Source organism: Terrapene carolina, unplaced genomic scaffold, assembly GCF_002925995.2.
Source record: "Terrapene carolina triunguis isolate 2854851 unplaced genomic scaffold, T_m_triunguis-2.0 Scaffold97, whole genome shotgun sequence".
NCBI lineage: Eukaryota > Metazoa > Chordata > Testudines > Emydidae > Terrapene > Terrapene triunguis.
In genome coordinates this window covers 143,747-166,641 of record NW_020664448.1, presented here as the reverse complement: position 1 = coordinate 166,641, position 22,895 = coordinate 143,747, and the positions used below count along the sequence as shown (strand labels likewise).

Below are 22,895 nucleotides of genomic sequence, written 5' to 3'. Positions count from 1 at the left end.
ACAATCTGAATAAAAATCACTTGCCATCTCAATCACACCTTTTTTTGCATGGTACATTTTCTAATTCTAACAAAACTGGGTAGACAAGCCTGAACTGAATTTTTAATTTGGGTCTCCAACTAACAGCATTCGGACTACTAGGGAAATCGTCCTCTGTTAAAACAGAATACTTTGTGTTTGACAAACAGCTTCCCTGTCTGTTTTAATGCAGTTTGCTTCATTTACTAGTTGTGCAGTAAACTCTCTCCCATACTAGGTGATGCCTATTTCATTAACTCCCAAACATCTGGAGAGACTCAAGAACAATGTAATGGTTATTGAAGCCTGGAACAAGATGCGAACCCCCAGATGCGACAGACTACTAGGATTGGTGAAGCTTCCTCTGCATCAGTTTTACATGTCATTCAAGTAAACAGGCTCTTGAACTTTTTGTTCTGTTTTTGACCAGAGTGTGGGCTATGTGCTGACCAGTGGCAGGGGAAAGAAAGGGAACGTATGTCCTTACAGCAGCTTGCAGCAAGCGTCTGCTCTGCATTGTAGGATTCAAGAATTGAGGGCCAGACTCTAAAACATGTGTCCTTGGTCAGACTGGAAAGGCTTTGTCAACAGTGCAAAATTTCTGATCCATATTATTGTTAAACTATATTCTCCATTGGAACTTTGCTAAAGTAGCATTGGCATTAAGTCCCCCATCCTGCAATCAGATCCTTGGAGGTGGATTCAGAAGTCTGTGCAAAGCCCACTTCAAAGGGGCCCTACATGGGTGCAGGAGTCTGCCATAGCTGATGACTGCAAGGTCAGGCCCTAGATTTGTATCAAGAAAATCTACAAGACAAGCAACAGTGGTCCCACTGATGTTCACTAATGTGAAATGTATGACTTTCGCTGCTTTAAATCCACCATTTGCACAGCACTGTTGTGGTGCAGAAACAAGAGGTTAACCAGTGAACAGCCCCTAGAAATGAAGACAGCTGCAGTGCTGTCCAACTAAACCAGCTTAACTCATCCTGTTTGTAAGAAAATATGTCTGTAGCAGTTTAACCTGACCATTCTCAAATAGCAAGCTGTGGCGTTCATAGTTATCATTAGTTACATTGGATTCAAATAGAAATCGGTATGTGCGCTATAAACAATATTCAGTGCCTTCCACTTGTTTCAATCTGTCCTTTCCCAAACTGGGACTGAAATAAGCAGGTGATCTTATCCATAAGACTATCAGGGAAATGTCAGTTTACATAGCACAGGTTAGTGCTTTTAACATAAAAATATTGTCTGAATAGCTCAACTTTTAGTTGTAATTGTCTCATTATCAGGTGGTCTTTCCTGAACATTTCTTTTTTCCTCTTTTGTTCAGGGTTTTGGTTCCCTCCTTCCTTCCTTCCTTCCTTAATTTAATGACAGCTTTTTTCAAGCAATACCTGCCTAAAGTGATTTAAAATTGATCAAAGTAAGGACACAAATTATATTATTTTTAATTCAAGTTACTGGTTCCTGACATTTCAGTCAAATTAAACAGAGGAGCAAATCAGTTAGTGCCTCAGTTAGGTGGAAGGTGCTTTATTATTCAATTCAGTGCACATTAGACACTGGGATTTATCAAGAAGTAGATACATGTTGCTATGTCTTCCGACTACTACCACTAAAGGCCTTGATGTTTCTGTGGAACACTCCACTGTCACCCATCTTTTTGTTCTTTTTCAATGGTTTTTAACTAGTAAAATCATACACTCGATGGCTGTTTTTGTAGTCTAGTGGCAGTATGTTGTGCTCCTAAATGAGGATCTTTGGACAGGTCCCTAACTCTCATCCTTCATTTGCTGGGCTGGCAGTAGCTGAGAGCACTTTACCTCATTTCCTAGAGATCACTGCTTGCTAGCTGGTGAAGGTTGTTTCTCCTATCCACCAGAAGGGGGAATCAGTATAATATGAAGTCCCAAAGGTTGGGGATGGTGGGAAGCAGGGTCTCCTTATCTGTGATGGGTCATTGTAAGACCAAAGCTTTTTGTTTTAAAAAAAATAAATAAAGGTAATTGGCTTGTCTCGTTGCATTGAGGGATTTAGGTGAAATGAGTTGCATCTAAACACATAATACCCTAGTGGCTTGTTCTGATGCCTGTTTTTTCCTCTCCAGAGACCCCAAGATTTCTCGCCTGCTGCTTCAAGCTCAGTATCCAGTGGTTGCAGTGGACAGCTATATGTCTGTGATAGATGTTTTTACAGGCAATAAAAACGGGAGCCTAAGGGTCATTCTGGCAATGGGTTCAGCTGATCAAATAGTGGCACTGCAGAGACTAAAAAATGAAGAAGGAACTGTACCTCCCATCATGCAGCGGCCTCCCCACTCTCTGGATCCTCCCCCTGCGAGTCACGCAATGGTATGCTCCCATAACTACTGTTTTGGCTTTTAGAGACTCATTACATAAGAACGTAAGAACGGCCATAGTGGGTCAGACCAAAGGTCCATCTAGCCCAGTATCCTGTCTTCCGACAGTGGCCAATCTCACCTTGTTCAGTTTATCTTTGGTAAACCAGGGGTCCCTCATCTTTATTTTTTTGTCAGAGCCCATCTTACAGTAGATTGTCACATTGTCACCCCTCATTCCAAGCAATGGCACAATTGCTGTATCTATACTTTACTTTTTTTCCTGTCCTTTCCCTCCTCCCCTTTTTTGTGTCTCCATTCCCTTTTATCCCATTCTCTTGTTTTTTTCCTCTTTTTCTTTTTTTCCTTTGTTTTAATTTATTGTTGCTTCCCCCACCTGCATGCTCACTACCAGGAAACCATATTTTTGTGTCCGTTGGTGGTTCTCCTGGGCCTGGACATGTACTCTTGCAGCTACAGTGCGTTGTGAGAGGAGACACATGTAACTTGGGCTGGTGAACTGCTTTTTTGAGCCTGTAGTCCTGTATGTATCTGATGCTTTGTCCGGCTGTATTATGGACCATGTGCCTCAGGAGCAGGGAGGGAAGGAGAACGTAAAGAAGCTGCCCACAACAGCATATTTGAAGTGGAAATCAGAGCAGATCCAGGGTCATATAGCTTCCCCCCACACCAGTGCTGACCCTCTCCTATATCCCCACTGCTTCCATCTAGATTAGAATTGTCTGTAGTGTCCATCATTATAATGGCTAAGCCCTGACCCTCTGCACCATGTGCACCTAACACAAGTCTGGTATTCTCCCAGGGGACTCACCCCTGAGTTTGGGAAAGACTTGTATGAACAGTTAGAGTTGGGGGGAGGCGTGTTTCTCATTTTCTAAACAAAAGTTGCTACCATGTTTTAAATGTTAATATAAACTATAGAGGAAATGACTTAATGCAATTTCAGTGTCAGGATGATGAACCTCATCTTCTCATTCCTTTAGGAATGTAGCTCTTGTACACTCTCGCCAAGGTGCTTCTCTTGTTCACAGGAATTCCCTTTATCTTATTTAGCAGTTGGAGAGAGAAGGGGAAGGACTGATGGAGCATGCATTTGAGATTCATGTGGAGAAGGTTAAAGGGCTCACTCCCCTACAGTCCACAGTCTGGGGAGAGGCTGATTGTTATGTGCAGTACTATTTTCCAGTTCAGGAGCCTGACTCCAGTGTGTTACAAGGGACTGAATTATATGAAAACGGTAAGTTTGGTTTGTGATAGGACTTTGTTTAAAGCATTGCTTTAGCTAAGCGTTGTTTGTTTCTGTTCTAGCTCCCTGGGTACAGTGTCTGTATCTCTGTGCTTCCCTGATATGGCTAGTGCAGCAGAAAGACAATGTACAGCTAACTTTGGGTCAGCTCAACAAACTAAAAGCTGTACCCTTTGAGGTAGATGGTAAGACTCCCATTGATTTTCAGTAAAAGGTATCGGGTCCTATGTCCATTGATTTTAGCACCTTTCACCTAAAGATCCGAAAGCGCTTTATAAACTTTGACCCCAATCCTGCAAAGATATCAGCATGTGCTTAATTTACACACTGTGAGTAATCTATTGATTTCAATGCAGGCTTCACATGCATAAGACTTCGTAGGAAAAAGTCCATAAACTGACTTAGACTATATAGGGCTTATTTCACTTCTGCGATAGCTGAAATATGGCACTTGCTTTAACTGAAACATTATACAGAGTCTTAGAACTGAATGATATATGCAGTTGAAACTGCGGGGGAATTTTAAGTATATATAATTCCTGAAGGGGGAATTGGGACAGGATACCTGGGTTAATCTCTCTTCTCTTGCTAAAAGAGTCATGGGCTAGTGCTTCTGGCAGTCAGCGGTTTAGGGTTGTTAGTGCTTTGTACCTCTGATTTCTATCTCATCCAAAAGACAGCACTTCCCACAGCACACTGAAGAGCAATTGCTGTGGAATTAGTTCAGTGCTACTTTTGAATCACCAGCACTGCATTCTGTAGCATCCAGGTATTTCTTTGAGAGTTCCATGGGGAGAGAGTTTGGACAATGAGCTTTTAAGCAATATCACATTAGGTTGTTTTCAGATTACAATCTGAGTGCTTGCCATCTTGTTCCTTGGATATATAAAGTTGGGATCAAATATTTAACTGGCTTTGTTTGACTTTGTAGGCATTAGGTTAAAGCCTTTCCGCTCAGCGACTACTTTGTGCATCCCTGATCCCATTTTTAATGATGAACATCATCATTCCCTGTTGGTACCTGCTGATGTCCCAGTACAGAGGCTCCTGCTCAGTGCATTCTCTCCACAAGGATTAGCAGGAGGAGGAGGAATCCAGTTTGAAATCTGGTGCAGGTACAGAATAAAGATCCATTTCCTCACCACTCAGAAAACAGTGAGACTAGAGGAGTGATTAACAGTGAAAATCTCTTGCCAAGAATAAATTAGTGATGTCACTATGGAGTATGCATTTTATTCCTCTGAAAGATTGCGTTTAGAGAGAGATTTTTTTATCTGATTTTTTTCCAGAAACACCGATTACCTGACTCTGACATCACTGGGAAATTGTACTTTCACTTTATAACTAGTTTAATCATCTGTGCGTTGGGTTTAAATAATCCGTGTGTCCTTAGGTTCCATTTCTTAATAAAGTGGCATATGTGTTATTTTATGCCGCTATTTTATTGTTTCTTTCCACTGAGCCAATGATTTTTAGGAAACTATGGTGTGAATGTTTGCATATGGTGAGTTTTGTCTTCTGTGAATCTCACACACTGTATGACCCTCTACTGCTCATCAGTCTGAAGAAAATGCTTGGCTAATACATGAGCTTTGCTGCAGCAAACTCAGGCTTTTGTGAGCCAACTGAGTGTGTAATAGAGCCAAGGACCCTTCACTGCAAGCGTCCTGTGGCCTTTCTCCAAGTTTCAAATCTAGAAACTGTCAAGAAGAACCTATCAGCAGATCCCCACTGTTGGCGCGATGCTCAGGCACAGAGACTGCTAGGTGCCAGACAGAATAGGTCTTTCTGTAATAAAATCAGCAGCTCAAGAATATATCCAGAAGCAGATGGGAAGCCAGCACAGAAGAACAGATATAATGTCCCTGTGACAGTGTGGATTGCTAACCACGCAAAGATTGTTACTTTCTCCATCAGCTGAATTTTCAGTTGACAGGACCTGGCACAAGTTTATAATAATTACCACTTCATCCAACCTCATTCAGACACTCATACTTCGGGCCCTTCCAAATTCATGGCCATGAAAAACGCATCACGGACTGTGAAATCTGGTCTTTTGTGTGCTTTTACCCTATACTGTACAGATTTCACAGGGAGACCAGCATTTTTCAAATTGGGGGTCCTGACCCAAAAGGGAGTTGCAGGGGGATCACAAGGTTATTTTAAGGGGGTCACAGTATTGCCAATCTTACTTCTGTGCTGCCTTCAGAGCTAGGTGACCAGAGAGCGGTGGCTCTTTGCTGGGCGCCCCGCCAGCAGCAGTGCAGAAGTAAGAGTGGCAATACCATACCATGCCACCCTTACTTCTGTGGTGCTGCTGGTGGTTTCTCTGCCTTCACAGCTGGGCTCCTGATCAGCAGCTGCCACTCTCCAGCCGCCCAGCTCTGACGGCAGTGCCACTGCCAATAGCAGCGCAGAAGTAAGGGTAGCAGTATTGCAACCCCCGCTAAAATAACCTTGCGCGCCCACACACACAACTCCTTTTTGGGTCAGGGTTTACAATTACAATTACAACACCACAAAATTACAGATTTAAATAGCTGAAATCATGAAATTTATGATTTTTAAAATCTTATGACTGTGAAATTGACCAAAGTGGACCGTGAATTTGGTAGGGCCCTACTCCTACTGAAAGCACAGTTAAGTGTGTGCCTGTGTGGTTACCTTTCTTCTGACTTGATCATTATTCACTAAATGGAATGCATTGGCTTTAAAACTGTAGTTCATAGCTATAGAGCACAGTTAAAACTGTCTAGTCGTTATTTTCAAATCTTCTTTATTGCTGGTAAACTGGTGCTCCGAGAACAAACTTCATGGTATTGTTACTGATTTTAAATCCTTTTTCATTGTCTTGCATCAGGCTCTCTTAGTAATTTACATACATTTTATTGTTTGGTCTATTTTGTGCTAGTCCATTCTCGTTTTTCTTTTAGATTCCAGTTTTTAGTTGAAATATTGATAGGTGACCTTCTGTGCCTGTCACATCAGTACAGCTGTAGAACTATCATCTCTAAAGTATTTGGAGTATTCTCCTTTTTGTGAAATTGCCCGTGTGTGGGTTTCTCTAAATATAGGAAAGTATCTGAAGATGTGTGAATTAAAGCTGACCAGTATTCAATCTGGAGAGCCAGTAATCACTACAGCTTGACCCAAATGTCATGGTTGATGTGTCTGTATGTCTTGCGCAGGTACTATTATCCTAATGTCCGAGATCAGATGGTTGCAAAAGGGACCTTGCCGTTGTCACGCCTGTGTGCCATGGTAACCATGCAACACCGCGAAGAAGTAGGGATACAGACCTTTACTCTGCCTTTAGTCCCAAGAACCGAATGCTCAGAAGAACTTCGTCCACGATCCTCAGGTAAGTGAAGACATTCTTTTCTTTTAAAAAGTGAAGTGTGTGTATCCACTACCAAGGAGAACAAGAGAAACTCACCTTGATTGAAGCCTAATAATAATCCAGCATGTTGGTCCTACCAGTCCAAGATGTCAAAACTCACTGTTGGAAATCAATGACAAAACTTCCACTGACTTCAGTGGGTGTAGGGTTGGGCATATATTGTATTTACTTACTAGAAAACTGTTTGAATGAGCCAGCCCTGGGCCTACCATGTCTCACTGCCACATGAGAGTCTCCAGTTTGGTCTCCACTTCTCAGACCAGAAGGGAGGAGGGAATTGAAGCAATAGGCTTAGCCTACGGAGTGGGAAGGAGCCTTTCCACCCTGCAGAGGTTCTTCCAGATGATGCAAAAGTAGCACTGAAGAGGCTTTTAGGGAAATCCTTTTAGGACTCTTCAGTCAGAACAAAGGTGGTTGTTGTGACAGGTTGCCCCCCCTAGGATGCCACCTGATGTACTGAGATACCACTGAGCCTGTCTATTATGCCAGCCTTTTTTACCTGTCTTGCTGAGCCCAGCTATTCTATTAAGCCTCCTCCAGCGCGCGCGCACACACACACACACACACACCAACCAAACTGCAGAATGAAACAGACACTGAGATCAGTTCTGTGAAGGCTCAGCTTAAGGGACTTGCCCCCAGCATTCAGATGTCCACCTCCCTTGGGGTGCAGATCCAAAGGTATATTATGAAATCCACCTCCTCCTTCAATGTGGAGGAAGGTATGCACAGCCTCTTATCACCCCTTTCAATTATGAATTGTACACTGAGTTATATTATAAACAAGAAATAAGTTCATTAACTACAAAAGGTGAATTTTAAGTGAACATAAGAGATAACAGAACAAAACAGATTATTGAGCAAATAAAACAAAGTACGCAAGTTAAGCTCAATCTATTTAAGAAACAGGCTCTTATCCTAAATGTTATTTTAGGCAGGTTGCAAAGTTTCTGTGGTTCAGAGTTCCAGTTATATTTCTTTTCAGACTGGACCCCTGTCTCAGTCTGGACTCCCCCCTTGCCTTCCCTTCAGGTGGCTTTAGCGGTCTTTCTTCTTTGGCAGACAGGCCATGGAGCGGAGGAGTCCCATTTGCCTTCCTCCCCACCCTTAAATAGGATTTCCATAAGGCGGGAATCCTTTGTTTCCCAAACTTGGCCCCCCTCTCCTCTTAGTGGAAAGTTACAAGAAGTCCCAGATAATGTTTAGTATCAGGTGACAAGACCACCTGACCTACTAGTGTCAGTTACATCCCCGGATGCCTCCCAGGAGGGAGAGAGAACAGTATCTTCATGGTTTTGTTGTCCCTTCCTGATGGCTCATCACATTTGATGGCCTATCGTCTGGTGGGTGTTTTCCCAATACACACCCAGTTGTGATTGTTACACAGTCCATATTCCTAACTTTAGATACAGAAATGATACAGGCATACAAATTGGATAATCACATTCAGTAAATTATAACCTTTCCAATGATATCTTACAAGACCCATCTTGCATAAAGTACATCTCAGTTATGTCATATCCATATCATAAGCATATTTCCATAAAGAATATGGAGTGCAACGTCACAGTTGTGATATGGAGTCTGAGAGGAGTAAACTGCAAGACTAAAGGAGGGGGATTCTTGGAGGGAGTGACCAAGGAAAAAACCACAGAGGCTTACTGGTATGGAGGAGTGAGCTTGCAGAACATATACTTGCATTGGCAAAAGGGAATCTGATAACTTTGAGAGTATTGTAGATGTTAAAATCTTCAGAGGATTTTATATTTCATTTTACTCCCACCCCCCTGTTTTTAAGCAACTGTCTGATATAATCACAACATCTTGGTATCATATAAGTGAGGACTGAATCATAATGAATTCACACAAAAGGGCAGAGTTAAGGTTGTGCAGATGCAACCTTAACTTTCATTTCATAGATTCATACATTTGAAGGTCAGAAGGAGCCATTAGGATTATCTAGATGGACCTCCTGCATAACACAGGCTGTAGAATTTCACACGGTAACTCCTGTATCAAGGCAATAACTGGTGGTTGAACAAAAGTGCATCTAGACATTCAATCCTGACTTATTTTAATTCTTAACTATACAGCAATAATGCTGCCTTTTCATAGATTTTTTTTGGTATGAAATTATTTGCTTACATTAATAGAATAAATCTTGGTTAACATTGGCTGTAATTTAAAAAACAACAACAGATGGATGTTTGTTTTTAAATCCAGGCTTGCTTGATGTGAGTGTGAGGTACAGACATTCACTAAAAACAGCGGGGGGAGTAATAGCTGCTCGAGCCATTTCTATTTCTGTACAAATACACAGAGCAGCTGGTTTGCAAGCAGCAGCCAGGTAAGATCGAATTCTAAGACAAGATTTTCTCTTAACATAACTTGGGACGGGGGGGAGAATGTGCCATGGTGGTGGAACAAATTGTCACTCGTTAATCTTTCATCTGTGGAGATCTAGATTCAAATGTTGTTCAGTTCAGAAGTGAAGATAACTATGAAAAGAACATCAGTGGCTATTTCTGTCCACCAAACCACTGGAGAGTTTAGTACAGTTTGCTCATGAGAGGCCTGGAACTGAACTAACAGGCAGGGGTGTAGTTCAAGACTGTGGTGCAAAGCTGGGCTAGGGAGGAAGCTTGTACAATACCTGCCTATAACAGATGTGGCTCTAGCCATTCCTTTCGGCCCCTCACTTTACTGAGCAGAGCTAAATTCAGCCACAATTTTTACAGTATAAAAGACTTTGTATTAAAGGGAAAAGAGGTTATGCCAACCTTTGTGCTTTGGATCCTCTTCTCATTGGTTGGGATTTTGCATGACAGCACATAAACAAAATGAATTAGTAAACTACACATTCCTTTTTAAAGGAATGCTACTTTGAGAGCTAAATGGCTTGAAGGTTAGTCTCAGCAGGCAAGTTTAGTGCATTATAGAAGGAAGGGATAAAACAGAGTAGTCAGCTCTTTAAGGACAAGAGTGGTTCCCAGCACTCCTGAGCAATGTCCTTTGGCCTATTCTCTGAGCAGCATTGATGGGCTCCTCAATCAGGCCCTGATTCAAAGCCATTGGACAGACTCCCTTTGACTTCAGTGAGCTTTGGATCAGCTAATCAAAGTCTTAAAGGAGTTTTGGTCTTGCTCTTTGCTTCCTTCTGTAGCCGCTGCTCTGAGGAGTGTTCCTGCTGCCTCCTTTACGAAAGGAAATATTCAGGTAGCCCTTGTGGACCTGATTTTCAGAGGTGCTGAGCACCTGCCGTTCCAGCTGTAGTCACTGGTGCGAGCAGTGGTGGGGCACTAGTATAGACAGGCCACAGCAGTTTTGGCCACCATTTCATTACTGATCATAGTAGGTCTAGATAAAAAAGAGCTGAAAATTGTCAGCAGCCAGTCTACACTAGAATTCCTGCCTTTACTAGCCCTGATGGAGCTGCTGCAGTGCTAGATCAAGGATGAGAGATTCCCAAAAAATCTCTGTGTAAACAAGATCTGAGAGCACAGATTGAATCCACTGTTTTGTTCTCATCGTTGTTCAGCTAGGGGTTAAAAACCCCTTCTTTTTGGTGGCATACGTATGTACTTCTAACTAGATTACTTGTAAGCACACCTGGTGTGTCTCCCTATCTTTTTTTTCCTTATTATATGAAGAGCTGTGGCAGAAAAGAACCCTTCACTTCAATCCAGTGCAGAAGTGGGAGTTAATGCCTATGTGTCTATGCACCTCTCCTTCCTACCTGAGGGGGAGAAGCGCACAACCCGAGCTGTGGCTCGAACTTTCTGCCCGGAGTTTGATCACCACACTGAGTTCCCATGTAACCTCGTCATCCAGAGAAGCAGCGGAGAAGCATGTTGTCTGGGGGAGCTCTTGCAGTCTGCACAGATAGTCTTCTGCATCTACCACCAGAGCATCAAGTCAGGTAAACAAAAATGAGTAGGAATCCTAGGGGGCTATTGCTAATGGTGTTATTGACATTAGCTTCTCAGGTATAGGACACACAGTGAATATTCAGTATAACTGAAATTTAGGTAAATGTAATTATTCCAGTTATACTTCGGCCAAGCCCTTGGGGCTACAGCTAATATTTCAAGGGGATTTTCAGCGACTACAAGTCATCAGGATGTCAATTTTACATCTCATCCAAAAGAAGGTAATACAACAGTGATGCTGTTCTGCACTTACATAGCACCTTTCATATGAGGATTTCAGGACACATTACAAAGGCACGTTCGCCTTATTACTCCCATTTTATAGATGAGGAAACGAGAAGGAAATTAAGTGACTTGCTTAAAGTCCCGCAACGATATTACCTCACCCACCTTGTCTCTCTAATATCCTGGGACCAGCACACCTACAACAACACCGCATTCCTCCTGAAACATCAGTATTATTTCCTGCAGCCCCCTGGGTTTCCCCTGGAGATTTCCCACTGAACTAATGACATTGCCTGACCTTGCTTAGATTGAAATGTGATGAGATCACAGCCTGAAATGGTAACTTTTTGTAGAGAAGGTTACAGATTATTTCTAAAAGAGGAAGATAGGTTTCAAAAGCAGTATTAAGTATAATTGTTTACATCATCTTTAAATGGATTAATTGATTTCCCTCCAGCTGCATTAAGGCACCAGTATCTTAAAAATAATGTGCAATTTTATGATGGCAACTTTTTCTGTTGTCTCAATATAGTGGCAACATCGTCAAGCTTTTTATAGCATTATGTTGTAGAATATTCTAATACAATTTAATTAAAGATATCAGCCTTCAGTGATAGGCAAAAAAAAATTAACTCTTGGCATGAGTTAGCTACTCAGTTACTCTGTAGACAGTACTGTAGCTCTTTGATACTTATTTTAGAGTGGAAGTGCTCCCAGAACGCAACAGTGCTGGAGCACACATCCTATAAATAAATAAATTTAATTAATTAATTAATGGAGATATCCTATCTCCTAGAACTGGAAGGGACCTTGAAAGGTCATTGAGTCCAGCCCCCTGCCTTCACTAGCAGGACCAAGTACTGATTTTGCCCCAGATCCCTAAGTGGCCCCCTCAAGGATTGAACTCACAACCCTGGGTTTAGCAGGCCAATGCTCAAACCACTGAGCTATCCCTGCCCCCTATAAGTAGAGTGCACTGCCTGTGCATTTCCAACAACTGCGTGGTTATTTACTCCACCGTTTTTCATTCTGAATTTGGCCAATATGCGTTGTGCCTCCTCGGTGAACTTTCACATTTCTTTTTTTCATGGAGGAAAGTATATGCCAATATTATGACCTTAGATCTCTACTAACAAAATGATATAGCTCTCATTAGGAGACTAATACTTTATGAATTACTTGTGCATGTTTTAAATCAACCCCAGCTTCATGTGTCTGGATATCTTTGATTTTGATTCTACAGCTACTGATTCAATGAAAACTCAAACATCAGGAGACTACCTGCTTGGAACAGTCAGGGTGCCAACCAAAGACCTGTTGATCAAAAGATCAGGTAAAGTGGAAATGCCATATTACTGACATTATCCATATAAACAGTACTTCAGTAGTAACATACTGTATTGCTTATGTGGGTTACATGTTTTGCTTCCTATTTTCTGAAGCCAAAGTTCTCTCATAAGCATTAGGGTTTTTTTTTTATTAAAGATTCCTTATTAAAATCACATTTAACTGAAGTTCATTGGAGATCATCTGCTGGGGTATGCTAAGATCTGCTAGGTAGCCCATGTGAAAAAGAGAGATGTTGGGAATAGTTATTATATTAAACTATGAATACATGTTGCACAGCTCTTCGTGCACATCTGATGAGAGAGGAGCCAATCAGTTCTTATTATCTAGAAGTATGTGCAGGACATAAGAAGAAAATGGAAAAATACACACCCACAGTGAACTGACCCAGGGAATATTAATTGCCTGAATTTTTTTTGGTGCAAGTGCTATGTATTAACCACTCTCGGGATTGAAAGCTATACTGGCCTGAAATCCAGAACTTGCAATATTCAGTCAGGGATGTGTGATATGTAACCGCTATAAACAAATGCTCATACAATGAGAAAACAAAAGGTTGGATTCCCAGATTTCCATAGTGTAAAATAACCACTTCTTGCACTGACAGGTTACAAACTATCAGGCCTTGAAATCAGGACATTCTGATTATAATCTTGTTTATTTCCACTTCAGTCTGAATATGATTTTAGCAACCACTTTCTCAAACCTTAGAGTTTAAAAAACAATTGGTTTGTATATACCATCTGGAAGGTAGGAATCGCAGCTTTATTAACTAGAGCTTCATGGGATATTCACTTGTAAAACCATATCATCAATTAAGTGGAAAATTAAAGTAAAATGGTAATCAGGATCATGTGATTTCTATTTATTTTTTATTTTTTAAGGCCAGATAATTTTTAACCTTGGCAAGTGGCAAATACTTAGATGAACCAAACGCTTTCAAAAGGAATAAACTTTTCCAAGTACTGGTCCTGGAACAATGATCAGGGAGGGAAAAAATCCCTTTTCTTACTTGCATTTCTCAAAAATGTAGTAATTGAGTCTGATTCCTCTCTGTTGTTCTGTTGAAGGTATTACAGGATGGTACTCAGTAACTCTACCTGAGGATTTGGTGCCTTCGCATTGCACAAACATCATGGAAAACATAGTGGGAGGGCTGGAGCTTTCTATTACTTTTGCTCATCATGGTGACCGAGAACGAGTTTTGGAGGCTGCTAAACTTTTAGGCTGGAATCATGAGGAAAACCATGAAGATAGTATGGATGATGATGACGAATGGCATCTGAGCAAAAATCCCGCAACTGTGACGATTTCTACCCCCAGAGTGTGGTTACCAGTGCATTGCATGCTACTTGCAGGCCAGACTCGCATAAATAAAAGCACTTACTGCTATCTCCGATATAAATTGTATGATCAAGAAGCCATTTGGACTTCACTTCAGAGGCCAAAATTAACTGAAGATGAAAAACACATTACGGTGATGTTTAAGAAAACAAAAGAGATGGAACTGACAAGGAGCCAAGCACTGTTGTGGTACTTCAGAGAGGAGAAGCTAGAAATCCAAGTGTGGCGGGCCTATGGGAAAGAAAACAACGTTGAAAGACCACTTGATACAGATCGCCTTATTGGCTCTGCGTTTGTGGACCTTGCAGCACTTGGACAGAGGTCAAGGAGAACACTCACAGTTAGTGGTCAGTTTATAAAGAACATTCTTACACTTCCTGCCTTCTTTTATTCCATTTCCTTATGTACTTTTTAGCTGGTTTAACCTCATCTATATGTCATTGTCTGAAGCAAACCAGTTGCAGCCTTGTTTTGTCCTTTCTATGTTGTTGTCTCATTTTGTTTTCTTGAAAAGATGAGCAAGGTAAAAACACTTGCGTCAGAGTTCAAAGCTTAGTGAGTTATGCTGGTGAAGAATTTGGTAATGGTGATCAATGAATGGGTGAAGAATTAGTGTCAGTGAATTGAGGAAGGATTCCTCATCAGCATTAATACTAGTTCAGTGATTCAGATTCTAATCAGGCACAATAGCACAGCAAAGGAGCCACTGGTTAGAGTTAACACAAGAAACCTGCATTGTCTGCTAGTAGTTAAAGTAAAGGACTAGAAAATTGGAAAAACCCTTGGAGTTTCCTATTCTGTTCTGGTTCTATATTTCATACATCACTGTGATATCAATTCCAGGCCACCCGCCAACTTGCAGTCTGATCTTCTAGACCAATGGTTCTCAATCAGGGGTCCAGGGCCCCCTGTGGGGGACATGAGCAGGTTTCAGGGGGTCCTCCAAGCAGGGCCAGCATTAGTCTCGCTAGGGCCCAGGGCAGAAAGCCGAAGCCCCACGGCATGCGGCTGAAGCCTGGGGCCCTGAGCCCCACCACCCGGGGCTGAAGCCAAAGCCTGAGCAATTTAGATTTGTGGGGGCCCCTGTGGCATGGGGTCCCAGGCAGTTTCCTAGCTTGCTATCCCCTAACATCGGCCCTGGCTTTTATATGCAGAAAACCAGATGTTGTGGCACAGGTGGGCTGTGGAGTTTTTATATCAGGGGCGGGGAGGGGAAGCTCAGAAAGAAAAAGGTTGAAAACCCCTGTTCTAGACCAGGCTGCATCTGAATTTTGTTTCCTGGATACAGTCACAAAATCATGCCAAAGGCAGTGTTTCCAATTCACATATGAAGTTGAGAAAAAGTGCTGTATATCTTAATTTCAGCTGTCCGTGGGAAAATAAAGAATTAACTTTCCTAGGGTTTCCCATTACTTTTTTCCTTTACAGACTGATGTTACTAACAACTCCTGAGGGATCTGTTTGTGTAGATATGACATTACCAGATTTGAGATCCACCCCACTGATCTGAGAATAGACTTTAGTCTTCATGAAATATAACCGCTCTTTCCAAGATACTAAATTTTTTCTTGTTTGTTTGTAAATACCCTGTTACAGGTATCTATCCAGTGTTCAGGCGCAATGCTTCAAACCTGTCAGGAGCTGCTGTACGAGTTCACATTACACTTGCTTCCACTCATGCTCATATTACTTCTGCTCATGGGTTTGACTGTCCTGAAGATGTCAGTAACAGTGAAGATGAAGGCGCAGAAAAGGTTCCTGACACAGGCCAGCAAGTCTTGAAAAGCCACAATCACAAACTGAATTCCCCAAGCTCAGAAATCCCTGTTGTGAAACCATCTGAGGAGACTAACACAAAGGATCTGGAAAACACATTTGCTGTCACTATCCTTGTGGAAAGAGCAATGCACTTAAGTTTAAAAGGTAAAAGAAATCTTCTTGCAAAATATGTTCTTTTAAAAGAAGATATTGTCAGATATTTTACAGCAATTTAATAAAAACAATGCCCAAGAGATTTTACAAAACTTAATATTAACAGGAATATTTTCATTATGTTTTGAATTTCAATCAGAACAATTTTTGTTTGGATTTAAATATTCACCTGCAGAGCTGTAGCCCCATACCATGACATCATGTTAATTCATGAGCATCGGAAAGTGAACCTGCCCATTCTGTTTCTATTCTCTATGCAAAATGGACAAGGGCAAAATGTAAACAAGCAGGGTAATGTTAAAAAATATATCTGTTGAGATGACCACTGAATTCTGGAGTCAGAGGCTCATCCAAATAGCAGCCTATTTGTCCATCCTTAATTCCAGTCAGTGTTGACAGAACTTTCAGATTCTTTCAGATTTACAATTTTCAGCTTATTGTAAATTTGTGGAACTAAACTAGTGACACAAAACTAGGAATCTGGGAATTGCCAGACTCTATGGTGATAAGGGGTGATATAAAAATCTATAAAGATTAGAATGAACTCACTATAACCTTGAGCAAGTCATTTTGTCTCAGTTTTCCACTTTGTTAAATAAGAATGATATTCAGATGCCCGGTTACCATGATGATGAGCACCAGTAATTGCTTTTTAATATATCTTCCAATCTGTTAATTCTGAACATATTTTAAAATATTCCATTTTAGTGAGATTATACTTAGCACTTAGTGTGCTCCTAAGGTGACACACTTGCTAGCTTTTTAATTTTTTTAAACTGTCTGCTATTCCCGCCACCTGCAGTTAGTACTAAATGAAGGTCTTTTTATTGAAAAAGAAGTGAATCAATCCCTTGAGATTTCCACATACATCCCAGTGCACCCTGACTCCTCCACATCTTGGCCCCTGTGTGTGTGTGTGTGTGTGTGTGTGTGTGTGTGTAGCACTTAGCACAGTGGGCCCTTAATCCTGATTGGAGCCTCTAGGGTCTAGGCAATACCTGAATGCAAACAATAAATATTAATAAGAAAAGCAATACTGCCAGGAAGGACTGTGCAGGAAGGCCCAGATTAGCTAATGCTTTGAAGTTTTTCCTAGAAATGTGAAATCTATTGTTTAACAATGTAGATGAATTAATTTAAATGATTGCCCACCGGAGTTTACTGGCATGAGGTATTGCAAAAGCAAGAATAAAATGGTCATTGACAAACCGTGCTTTAAGCACAAGTGCTGCTGGTAGACTCTGAGTCCAACTTGTTTTTTTTAATGAACAATGATTCTATAATCTTCTGAAGGTCGCAGTCTCTGAGTGTGTTCAGGAACTTGATGCAATACAATTTGTTACTAAAAGGATTTTGGAACACAATAAACAATGTTTCTTTTGTGTGAGTTTTAAGATGGAATTGTTTGTGAATACCGAGAGAGGTGCTTGCAAACAGAAAAGAGTTGGAGAAACTATTTTATGCCTGTTTCAGCAAGAATATTTATCTTAATAAAGAAAAGTTCATTGTGATACTATAGATAACAAGGATAGAATGAATGTTACTGTCTATTACATTAAGGATGATCTTTTTTTCAGGAACTTTAATGGAACATCGTCAACTTAATAGCTAGTCAGTTTCAAAAAATTAGCAAAACTTAGCTGCAGGTACTAAACCTATCTCTGAGCCTCCTACCAATTTTTGGTTTTACAATCACATTTTCCCATTTTAATTAAAAATGGGGGGAAACAGTTAAACTGCCTATACATAAAGTGCTACTAAACACAAAGTAAACTGAAAAAATAGTTTTTTTTCTCTAACATCATTTTAGTTACAATAATATTGGGTGTCACTTGTAACAATAATAGAAGAAAACAGATGGAGGTGTGATTTTTTTTTTTTTAAGTTGCTGATCTCACTTTAGTGTGCCATTACTAGCTTCCTAATGTCAATTTCTCCCATGTTTCTACTCAGTTCTTCTGATATTTTCAAGGAATAGACATTTACAGTGTAATTTCAAGTATCAGAGGGGTAGCCGTGTGAGTCTGGATCTGTAAAAAGCAACAGAGGGTCCTGTGGCACCTTTAAGACTAACAGATGCATCTGACGAAGTGGGCATTCACCCACGAAAGCTTATGCTCCAATACATCTGTTAGTCTTAAAGGTGCCACAGGACCCTCTGTTGCTTAGTGTAATTTCAGTTATCCCAATTCTCTTTATCCAGAAATCCTATTTATCTTACCTAGATATGGGTGAAAGGGTTGGATCACTTGATTACCTGTTCTGTTCATTACCTCTGAAGCACGTGGCATTGGCCACTGTCAGAAGACAGGATAGTGGGCTAGATGGACCTTTGGTCTGACCCAGTATGGCTGTTCTTATCTGAATCACCCCTGTAGCCCTATGTTAATTACCTGTTGATTAACATTATAGTGGTGGGAACTATGATTTCTGAGGATTTCTGGAGATAAGGATGAGGAAAGTAAGAAAAGTTGGGGGGGAATGAGAGAATAATGTAGGGTGGTTGAGGGAGAGAGAAAACAGGGAAGAAATAAACAGCTGAAGGGTTTACAGTGAAGACTGAAAGGAGAAGGGTTCAGAGAAAGGATGGATGGGATCTGAGAGAAGATAAAGGAAAGAGAATGGGCTAGGAGGGAGGGAAATGAATGGAGGCAGAGAGGAGGTTGGTGGAGAGGAAAGGGGAAGGAAAGGAGGGAGGTGGGAGTAGTTGCAGGAGACAGGATCCTCCTTAGTGCTGCTTGAGCTCTTCCTGGCAGTGACAGCCCCTAGCAAAAAGCAAAATAGGACTTGAAAAACATTAGCTTTGCCATAGACTGCCAAGGCTGATTGGACATTTTACTTAGTTCTGCCCCTACATGTGAAGAGAGAGCTGGCTACTCATCTATTACAGACAGGTTTGCCAGCTTATCTAAGTGTATGTGTATTATCCACAGGCAATATCTGAGCTGCCCCATCCACAATCCTGCCCAGGATAGCAAAATTTGTGGTGCCCATTTAAGTTTTAAGCTCTTTGTATGTTTGTAAGAAAAGCAGACTGAACTCTGAAATGCTTCTTGTGTGTGGAGGAAGAAATTCCATTCCCCGATAGAATTCACAGGCAGGAATCTTCAGGCAAGCAGAATTACAGACGGTTTATGTGGCTGTTAACACAAAGTGTGAAACTGCCATTTTGGTAAATGCAGCAGCATTCTCCTACATTAAAGTGATTTAAAATCAGGGGCATAGTGAAGTAGCTGCTTACCTTGTTGTTACCATGACAGTCAGTGGATCCTAATGAGATGCTTCTCACACAGCCTTCTTTCTGATCCTTCATTGGAAATCCTGTGGCAAGGGGTTCAGTTCACTGGAAGAAAAGTTGAATATATTTTTCCTGCTGAACTTGCCAGGAGCCCAAGTGCTGCATCTAATTTGTGTAAAATGCAGCAGATTGCTTAAACCACCCTTATTTTTTGATATGGAATGCAGCCCACAGAGGCACTCTGATAGCATACTAGGACATGTCCCTGTTATGGGCTCTGCCATCTACGGAAAGATGTTAGAATCATAGAATATCAGGGTTGGAAGGGACCTCAGGAGGTATCTAGTCCAACCCCCTGCTCAGAGCAGGACCAATTCCCAACTAAATCATCACAGCCAGGGCTTTGTCATGCCTGACCTTAAAAACTTCTAAAGAAGGAAAATGTTGGCTTCTAGTGTTGATGTGGAACTCATTTCTAAAGTCTATTAATATGTGAATGCCCTGAAAATGAGCCCTCTGATAAATACTACGTCCAGGTCATCTCCAGGGAAAAAAGCACAATTTTGTTTGCTGTTGTCACAGCAAATTGCAATCTGTGTGCAAGAAGAAGGGAACAAATTATCTACAAAGGCATTGACTGAGTTTAGGAAGCACCAGAGGGACATGGGGAGACAAAATTGCCAAAGACAAAAGAAATCTCAATATTGAGGGGGAGAACAAAATATTAATTTGATGTTCAGTGCTCTGTATGATCTCAGACAATACCCTGGTTTAAATTATGAGTTTGGCCACTCCCTTATTGGACAGAAGGGTCTTACAATAGTACAAAGGCAGCATGCTTGGTCCCCTGAAGGCAGAGAGGAGGAAGTGATCAATAGCAACCTCTCTGGCTGATAGAGTAGTGGTATTTGGTTCCAAAGAGAGTCCTTTCCACCCCACCTCCTTGACTAAATGCTACTAGCAAATTGTGTAGCTGTAATTCATCACTGGAACAGCTCCACTGGCAATTAGACAGCACGGTGGTAAAAATACCAAAATTCTCTTTCTACTATAGCTTCTACCACTGTTAGAACTGCAGCCTAGTGAATTATAGCTGCAAAGCTTGCTAGTGTTCACACCACCGAAGAAGAAGAGTTGCAAAGGAGAGAGAAAATTGAGGGGTGGGAATTCTCTGTTGAAGGACCCTCCCAAAGGGCACAAAACAGGCCAGACTCATAGCATCTCATTTTTCCAATATAATTCAGTACAGATGACCAGAGAATATATAGCCCCCAATGCTTTCCGAGGTACTTTATATTCCATGTCTTCTAGTTTTTGGAAAGTGTCCAGATTCCTAGATATGACCTTGTGTTACTGTGAATGCACATTGTTTGCCAGAGGAGCCAAACTAGGTCAAACCAATTAACTGATTACTTTATCTTTTTTCTCACAAGACTTTTCCCAGGTTTTTAGAAAACAAAAAATTGGGGGGAAGTGTTTGTGTTTCCCGTCCTGAACTATTTTTATGCAATTCATAATAATCTGCTTGTAACAAAAGCCTTGCAAAGCTTTCACCTCTACATTGCAAAATGTATGGCGTCTGTGGTAGCTCAGCTTTATGTTGTTAAGCTCCTGTCTGCACTTGTATTAAAAACAGTGTTTCCTAAAGCTTTTAGAATCCGGTTTTACAACCACTTCGGGGAAGGCCAGTCACAGCCCATTATCTATGGCCTTGTGGTTAAGAAAATGGGACTGGGACTCAGGAGATCAGTTGCTCTTTGCTGTGGGATGGACTGTTTCCTCTTGAGCAAATCACTTAGGCCAGAGGTTCTCAAACTGGGGGTCATGAGGTTATTACATGGGGGGTCACGAGCTGTCAGCCTCCACCCCCAAGCCCCGCTTTGCCTCCAGCATTTATAATGGTGTTAAATATAAAAAACGTGTTTTTAATTTATGAGGGGGTTGCACTCAGAGGCTTGCTGTATGAAAGGGGTCACCAATACAAAGGTTTGAGAACCACTGACTTAGGCCTTGTATGCACTAGACTTTTTCCCTACTAAAATTTCCCACTGATGCACCAGTGATAGAGGACCAGTGGGAGAACAAGTGCAGGTGGGGTGCCAGTGGCCACCAGTGCTCTAACCACCGTGATTATCCCTGCTCAGAGAACGTCTAGATGACACTATGGCAAAAACCCCAGAGTCTTCCAGCACCTTACTATGTCAAGAAGTCCCACGTATTGCTGCCATGGGAGCTGACTGGTGGTAGAAGTGGGAGGGAGGTTTCTCTTGGGGGCGAGTGTAGTGTAGACAGAGCTTATTTCTCTCTCTGCCTCAGTTCTTTATCTATACATGGGGTTACAGGAATGTTCTGAACCTAAATCCCTGTTATGTAATGTTTGTGAGACATTACATTAAAAAAGTACTAATCCTTGGACATCTTTGGCACCTTGCATTTGTCTGTTAGGTGGTGCACATTTCCTTATTTCAAGCCTGACAGGAGATGGGTTCCTGTGTTGTAATGGTTCTAAATAGTTGTGCTTGGTACAGGAACGTATTCAGTCACCAATCAGTCTGAGGGCCCTGCAGGGCCAACACAAATCTCATAGACTTTAAGGCCAGAAGGGACCATCATGATCATCTCGTCTGACCTCCGATACACTGCAGGCCACAAAACCTCACCCACCCACTCCTGCAATAGGACCCCACAACTTCTGGCTGAGTTACTGAAGTCCTCAGATCTTGATTTAAAGACTTCAAGTTACAGAGAATCCACCATTTACTCTAGTTCAAACCAGCAAGTGACCCAAGCCACACGCTGCAGAGGAAGGCAAAACCCCCCCCAGGGACTCTGCCAGTCTGACCTGGGGGAAAGTTTCTTCCTGAACCCAAATATGGTGATCAGTTAGACCCTGAGCATATGCAAGACCCACTAGCCAGACACCTGGGAAAGAATTCTCTGTAGTCACAGCCCTCCCCCTCAGTCCACTGGAGATATTTGTAAACAGCAGTCATGAATGGGACATATGCAGTTGTTGTCAATCTCTTTGTGCCATCTCCTCCATAAACTTATCCGTCTCAGTCTTAAAACAAGTTAGGTTTTTTGACCCCACTACTCCCTTGGAAGGCTGTTCCAATCTTCACTCCTCTAATGGGTAGAAAACTTCATCTAATTTCAAGCCTAAACTTATCAATGGACAGTTTATATCCATTTGTTCTTGTGCCAACATTGGCGCTTAACTTAATTTAAATAACTCCTCTCCCTCCCTGGTATTTATCCCTCTGGTGTATTTATAGAAAGCAATCATGTCTCCTGTCAGCCTTCATTTTGTCAGGCTAAACAAGACAAGCTCCTTAAGTCTCTGTTCGTACGATAGAGTCTCCATTCCTCTGATCATCCTGGTAGCCCTTCTCTGAACCTATTCCAGATCTGGGAGAGTGAGCTGGGTTCTATTTTGGGTTGTGCATTATCCACAAAATTGATAATTAATTTCTAACTATGTGACCAGTTCTGCCCCTAGTTATACCTACAAAACCCCATTGATGAGAATGGTGTTGCTCGGGTGTAACTGAAGGCAGAATTTGTCAGGAGGAATTTTTAATACTGGTTACTGGTGAGATGAGCCAGAAATAACCCAGTTTTGACTTTTGGATCCCGGGATGCATTTGCAAGGCTGATAGTATTTATTAAAAACAAAAAACAAAAACACCTTGGCAAATTTTTATCTGTAATCAACAATCACAGAACCACTGATGTCATTTTTAGAGTCACTTTCATAGTAAAGGTACACAATAGTATTTTGCACTCCACTCATATCCTGACTGGAGCTAGTGAATGTCAGCAACATCCTGGGCTAGCTCTGCTACCCTAAG

General features: G+C 41.5%; 1 protein-coding gene across 1 annotated transcript in view; it reads left to right on the top strand.

Annotated features, from left to right (window-relative positions):
• Nucleotides 1-22,895, top strand: part of C2CD3 (C2 domain containing 3 centriole elongation regulator) — a 74,828-nt gene that overhangs the window by 22,249 nt on the left and 29,684 nt on the right. Inside the window, exons 15-24 of the mRNA XM_029911560.1 lie at nt 257-408; nt 2,132-2,375; nt 3,437-3,620; nt 4,561-4,744; nt 6,818-6,990; nt 9,253-9,376; nt 10,680-10,948; nt 12,427-12,516; nt 13,601-14,221; nt 15,471-15,797. Of these exons, the coding sequence (XP_029767420.1) occupies nt 257-408; nt 2,132-2,375; nt 3,437-3,620; nt 4,561-4,744; nt 6,818-6,990; nt 9,253-9,376; nt 10,680-10,948; nt 12,427-12,516; nt 13,601-14,221; nt 15,471-15,797 (2,368 nt within the window). The remainder of the gene's footprint in view (nt 1-256; nt 409-2,131; nt 2,376-3,436; nt 3,621-4,560; nt 4,745-6,817; nt 6,991-9,252; nt 9,377-10,679; nt 10,949-12,426; nt 12,517-13,600; nt 14,222-15,470; nt 15,798-22,895) is intronic.